This window comes from Puntigrus tetrazona, chromosome 13 (assembly GCF_018831695.1).
Source record: "Puntigrus tetrazona isolate hp1 chromosome 13, ASM1883169v1, whole genome shotgun sequence".
Taxonomy (NCBI): Eukaryota; Metazoa; Chordata; class Actinopteri; order Cypriniformes; family Cyprinidae; genus Puntigrus; species Puntigrus tetrazona.
In genome coordinates, this window is record NC_056711.1 from 18254828 (window position 1) to 18261280 (window position 6453).

Sequence of the window (6453 nt, forward strand, 5' to 3'; positions counted from 1 at the left end):
CAATATTCATATTATTGTGCATATTTTTATGTTTTATGTTTTATTCTTTAATAAGCCAAAATTTCAGCAGCATTTATTAGAGATATTTTTGTAACGCTATACATTTCTTTATAGTTTTTAATCAGTTTAATGCATGCCTGTTGAATAAAAGTATTAACTTTTTAATTTTTTTTTTGGAACAGACAAATTTTACTTTTTATATTTTTTTTACAGTCAGCTAACCAACTAACCCGTGATTAATTTGCCTAAAAAATATATCGTTTTGTAATGTATGAAATATTTGAACGTTCCCAGCTCGTCACACGGAGAAATAATTTCTCACGCTCGCAGAAGAAACCAATCCCAGCATGCACCGTTACAAGCCGGCTTCGATTTTTCACACGCTGAAAGGATGTCGACCAGCTTCGTTTTTTTTTTTTTAGACCGATCGTTGTTCCCTTAAGACAGATAGCCAATCTTTTCACTGACGTTCTCTATCTGAACACTACTTAAATGTTTTTAAAATCTGACCCCGTTCGTGTCGGTTTGAACCCGAGAGCTGTCAGAAAGCGTCCAAGCTAAACTCGGCACCGCACACCGACACGCATAAAAACGGAAGCCGTAAAAGCGCTGCCATATTCGAGTGCTCCAAAATACACTAAATTAATCTGCCCGAACTAGTGATTTATTCCCTATGAAAAACTTCAAAAGGTCTGAAATTTGACCTGCGTGTGTCTCGAAGACCACAGTCTTTACATGAAATATGTGGAGCGTGAATAAGTAGCATGACAGCTGAAGGGGATTTTATTAGTCTGGGCATGAAACTAATGTGCCCTTGATGACAAACCCTGGACGGGGGAAGATGATAAACACGTTCATGGTCCCTTTTGAAGACCTTGTACCGACTTCTGGTGCTCTTAATTGAAGCTAATGGCTAAGGCTGGTGTAAAGTCTTGCAGGAAGCGCTGTTATTAAAAAGAAGAGTTCACTCAAAAATGAAAATTTGCTGATGGTGTACTCATCCTCAGGCCATCAAGATGCAGATGAGTTTGTTTCTTCGTGGGAACAGATTTGGAGATTTCCGCTCACCAGTGAATGGGTGCCGTCGAACAGCTGATAAAAACATCACAATGATCCACACCACTGCGGTCCATCAGTTAACATCGAGCTGCCTGTTTGTAAGAAACAAACCTTTCATTTATGCATATTAACTTTAGATTCTTTTTAGGTCGCATTTTTAACTTGGATTCCAAAGTACTCATAATTATTCCTCCAGTGATAAAGCCCTGATTGTCACATCAAAATCCAGTGGCAAATTTGTTCAGGACTGTTTAGGACTGTGCAGATTTCTCTCCTGATTTAGACAGGTTCGGGCTTTTTCGACTAGAGAAAACGTATGGATCGAGGACTCAAAAACAACAGTCTTGAAGTTAAAAATGTCTCAACAATGTATTCGTTTAATTACAAACATAGTTTTTATGCTTCGCGATGCTGGATTGGAGGGATGTGAATTGTTGGTGGATTATCGTGATGCTGTTTGGACTCTCATTCTGACGGCACCCATTCACTGCAGAGGATGCAGTGCTGAGCAAGTGATGGAATGCCACATTTCACCAAATCTTTTCGGAGGAAGAAACAAACTCATCTGCGCTCTTGAGGATGAGTGACGTTCGGCGATTCCTTTAACGAAGCATTTTTGGATTTTCACCCAAAGACCTGAACCATTTCAACCTATAAACAACCACCCAGAATGCATACTAACCTACACTTACCCCATATAGACACGTTTTTAGATTTCATTTAAGGCGTTATTTGCCACATTTATGAGCTTTTTTTTATACTAATGAGTAACATCTTGCCAAGTGGGTTTTACTGTATTTTGGAGGACGTTTTCAGAAATTTGGCTCTCATAAGTAGACCGTACAGTGAAACACACACACACACACACAGCCCACCCTGGCACTTATATTGCCGGCTGGGAATTTATATTGCCTTCTGAATAAAATAGCAAGTAGACTTTGTGATTGAGAAGGGCCTCATACCTCGTTTACATCGAGGTTGTTTTTACGAGTGTTTAGTAATAGCTGGTCCCCATTCGCTGCTCCTGGAGCTCCATCTGCATCTGAAACAACATTGAGTCACTATGAATCACATATTTAATAGTTCTTTTTCTACATTAAGTGGTTTAGGTTACTTAAACCAGCTGTGCATACTGCTTTCTTGTAGCGCGTTACCGGGTTAGGTGCGTTAAGACGATATGCCCGTGGAAACATTGCGGGAGAAATTACTGTGGTCTGTGTTTCAGTCCGCTCTAGAAAGTGAACACAAGGTACCTTTTATTCATAAATGGGGCGTTAGGTGTTACGCAGCCCCTTTGAACTTTAAAGTTAATACGCTATGAAGCTATAAAAACATTTCCAGTCTGCTTTAAATCTGCTTTAACTTGATTTATTGTCATTTTATTATTTGCACAATGACAAGAACATGCATGTTCGAAGAGTAAATGAGCTAAACTTCATGACCCCTGGTTATTGCTTTTGGAAAAATGAAGAAAAACACAAAACAATGTCTCTTCCTTGAGTGTGGTGTCATTAGGACTCTGACTTTTGTTAGTTAAAGGGATTTGACGGGACGGAAAGTATAGTGAAGATTCCGGAAAAGATTATTACAACCTGAAACAATATTCCCAAGAAAACATGTTTTGGAAAAAATAAACGCATGGAATGTTGCTTAATCGTTTTATTATTCGTATTAGAAGTGACTAAAATGACAACGTGCACTCAAAAGGATAACTGGATGATATGATTTCGTGTTTAAAATCGTAATCCAGCACGTTTAAACAAATGTTTGTTATCAGTAAGACTGCATTTAAAATATTGTAATTAATTTAAACCTTTAATCGACACTACTTTGAACAAATGTGAAAATGAAGACACGTTTTACTTAAATTATGGTCTTTTGACTTTGCTTTAAAAAAGCAATAACATCAGTTTTTGCAAAAAAATATTAGGCAACACGCCGCAATAATAATAAATGTTTCTTAAGCAGCACATTAGCATATTATAATTATTTCTGAAGGATCATGTGACCGTGAAGATGCAGAAAATTCAGCTTTGCATTACAAAAATTAAATTAAATTTTGATATATATTAAACCATAAAACTCATTTTGAAGTGTAATAATATTTTCACAATTTTACTTCTTTTTTTTATTTTTTATCATTAAATAAATGGCGGTCGGCATAGACCGATGGTGTTACACACAAAAGTTGGCTAAAAGGTGCATTAGAGATCTCGCACTATATCTTTGAGACATTTGTGTTCATGCAGCATGCAATTACATTGAATGCTTCCTTATGAACGGAGCATGTCTGTGAGGGAATGAGGGCTTGAGTCGGGTTTCTTTTGTGATGTTTCTCAGTGTTGTGAATCAGACTGTAGTAAATGTGCGTCCATGCTGTCGGGGGTTAGCCGTTCAGCCTCACACTGATCCACAGATAAAGCACACAACAGGAGGTTTCATGATCTGCGCGCTGATAGCATGAATGCGGTGCCACGTCAATCCCGGACGGCTCTGTTTTGATACGGATGAAGCAGAACTGGATGCCGCACGGTCAGTCAAGCAGCTCTGTTTCGGGCCTGCTGCTCCTGCATGGAGAAAATAAATGTGCCTTGTTTTCCAGGCCCGGTTATTTAACCTGTAATAGGGAAAAGTAGCTGATTTCACTTTAAAAATGCACGAATGCTACTGTATAGGCACGTTCTGATCTCCCATGTGAACTCCGCTCTTTACGAGGGTGATTTAGCATCAAAATCTGGCAACTCAAGAGTTGTGGGAACTGGAGACGGGCGCTAAATGTGTCATTTACTGGATATTCGCATTCATAAAAGAGGTCAAGTGTGGTGCATAAGGCCTGTGTAATGTTAAAAGGTGCACAGGAAATGAAAGAGTCGAGCTGCTAAACCTGGTCTGTGCTGCCATCTAGAGGAGAATATGTGCTGCAAAGGAGTCTAAGAGACACACACACAATTGATCAGCTATTCTTATGGGGACTTTCTTTGATTTATTACCTCCTTTCCCATGAGCACATCAATTTAGGCCCCCACAATGACACAAGTCCCCTTGAGTCTGTGTGTATTCAGGTTTAAGTCCCCACCAGAATAGAAACACACACACACACACAAACACACACACAGGGCCTGGGTTCTTATTTAGTCTAATCTTTAGAGAGCCAAATTCTGACCCTAACAAACTGAAAAATTAAGCATCTATCAACTATTACATAAATATAAATTCTGCAGTTTATACATTTAGGAGACAAAAGGGGTGTGCAAACTTTTGAACATTAATAAACTTCTTTTCATCCTGTTTTCATTCGCAAAAAAACATACTGGACAAAGTTGAAACTTTCTAGAGCACATATGGAGTATCTTTTCCATGGAAATACTGCTTTTTGTACCTATAAAGAACTCAGATTTCAGCTCTTGGAGTCTCTACTATTAAGCTGATGAGCTAAATCAAGTGTGTTTGATTAAGGAGACATGGAAAGCATGCAGTGTTGGCGGGCCTCCAGGAACGTGGTTGGGGACCGCTGGTCTAGAGACACAGTACCTCCGTTCTGCTCATGTGTAGTACTGTTGTGCTCACTGATTGTCCGGTAAGAGTCTCAAGTCTTAAAAATAGTGTGTATTTCAGATTAGATGTAGAGTCAGAGTTTGTTCTGTATTTAGCATGAGCGTATAATGAATTTTTAAAGGGTTACTCCACCCCAAAATGAACATTTTTGTTCACTTACCCCATGTCAAAGTTTTGCTCATATTTTACATATTTTAGATGAAAACTGCAGTCCAGAACAGTGTGAAAGACATTGCCCGAATACTCCATCTGCCATCAAGCGACAAGAATACTAGTGACTTTATTCAACAATTCAGCACGTAACATCAGCGTAGAGAACATCCACTGGACGCAAATCAAAGCATAAATAGATGCGAACACACAAGCCAACTGATTTTATCCAAAATATCTTAAATTGTGTTCTGAGGACAAACTAAGCTTTTATGGGTTTGGAACAACATGGGGGTAAGTGATATATGACAAGATGTTAATTCCGGGGTGGAGTAACGTTTTAATGTTCTTTTTGATGTTGTTTCTGGAAATAAAGACGTTTGCTGTGCGTACTCTATACCATCAGATGAAGTCCTGCAGGCTTCCCTGTGTTTCACAGGTAATTTTTGTATGGTTCAAGGTGTAATTGGGTACTGTCCTTTAAGAGCAGCATACACTTTTTATCCTGTTCAGGTTGAGTGCTTCCTTCTTTGCACACATCACATAAATACAGGGTCAAAAGTCTATTCCATTTCTGTTGCTCATTGCATTACTGTACTGTATTCAACAGTAAAGGTAAGTAACAAGGTAAACTGAATTGATTAGGACTGAGAGAACTGTGAAGAAGGAAGTTTTAGAGCAAATGTTTGCCTATTTTAATTTTAAGAATTTGTATCTATGGTGCTTTGGTGCTTGGAATTAAATTTTCTAAAACTTACAACAGTATGAAATGCTAATGCATTATTATTATTATTATTATTATTTTTCTTTCATTTTGGAATTTTGCTATCGGAATGCCACTTTCATTCTAATTTCAATAGTTTCAAAACAATTAATATTCTACAGAGAATCTTCCACTGGACCCCAAAGCACCAAAATGGCAGAATTAGTCTCTGATGCTCAAAATCCTTTAAACTGCCCGATCTGTCTGAACCTGTTTAAGAACCCGGTGACTACAGCCTGTGGGCACAGTTTCTGTCACGGACTGTATAAAGGGTTGCTGGGATCGAGATGCTTCTTTGAGGCGAGCGTACAGCTGCCCTACATGCAGGAAGACGTTCAACCGAAGACCAGATCTCAGCAGAAGCACGGTCCTGGCTGAGATTGTAGAGGGAATGAAACAGGAAGTTCCAGCTAAGCCTGAAGATGTTACGTGCGATTCTTGCAAAGGAAGAAAACTCAAAGCCGTCAAGTCTTGTTTGTTTTGTATGGCTTCTTACTGCCCAACTCACATTCAGCCTCATTACGAGTCTGAAGCTTTTAAGAAACACAAGCTGGTAGACGCTTCCTCGGATCTACAGCAGCAGATCTGCCCTCAGCATCATAAAGCTCTGGAGATATACTGCTATAACGACCAGAAGTGTATATGTGTAGTTTGTATGGGGACTCAACACAGTGGACATCGAACGGTCTCAGCTGCAGCTGAAATGGCAAAAACAGGTAAGATGATGAGCGATATGTATTCAAGTGATGGCGGATATTGTTGGATAGTGAATATGGCGAAAAATAAGAAAACCACTAATAATATGATTTAATGGCTCATCACTTTTGACCAATAGGTGGTGCTGTTATCTCATTGATTTGTGTTCTGTGTGAGGTATTAATGGCATGTTTATCAATACTTCTGAAGGTATGGTTCAAAAAGCATAA

The 6453-nt window shown here is 38.9% G+C and overlaps 1 protein-coding gene across 1 annotated transcript; it reads left to right on the forward strand.

The window, feature by feature from the left end:
* Window positions 1–5369: 5369 nt before the first annotated feature.
* LOC122356837 (E3 ubiquitin/ISG15 ligase TRIM25-like) lies at window positions 5370–6453 on the forward strand. The gene is given in 4 exon segments (XM_043255908.1): window positions 5370–5391; window positions 5650–5785; window positions 5787–6243; window positions 6434–6453. Coding segments are annotated over 3 exon segments (582 nt in total). The 5' UTR covers window positions 5370–5391; window positions 5650–5680.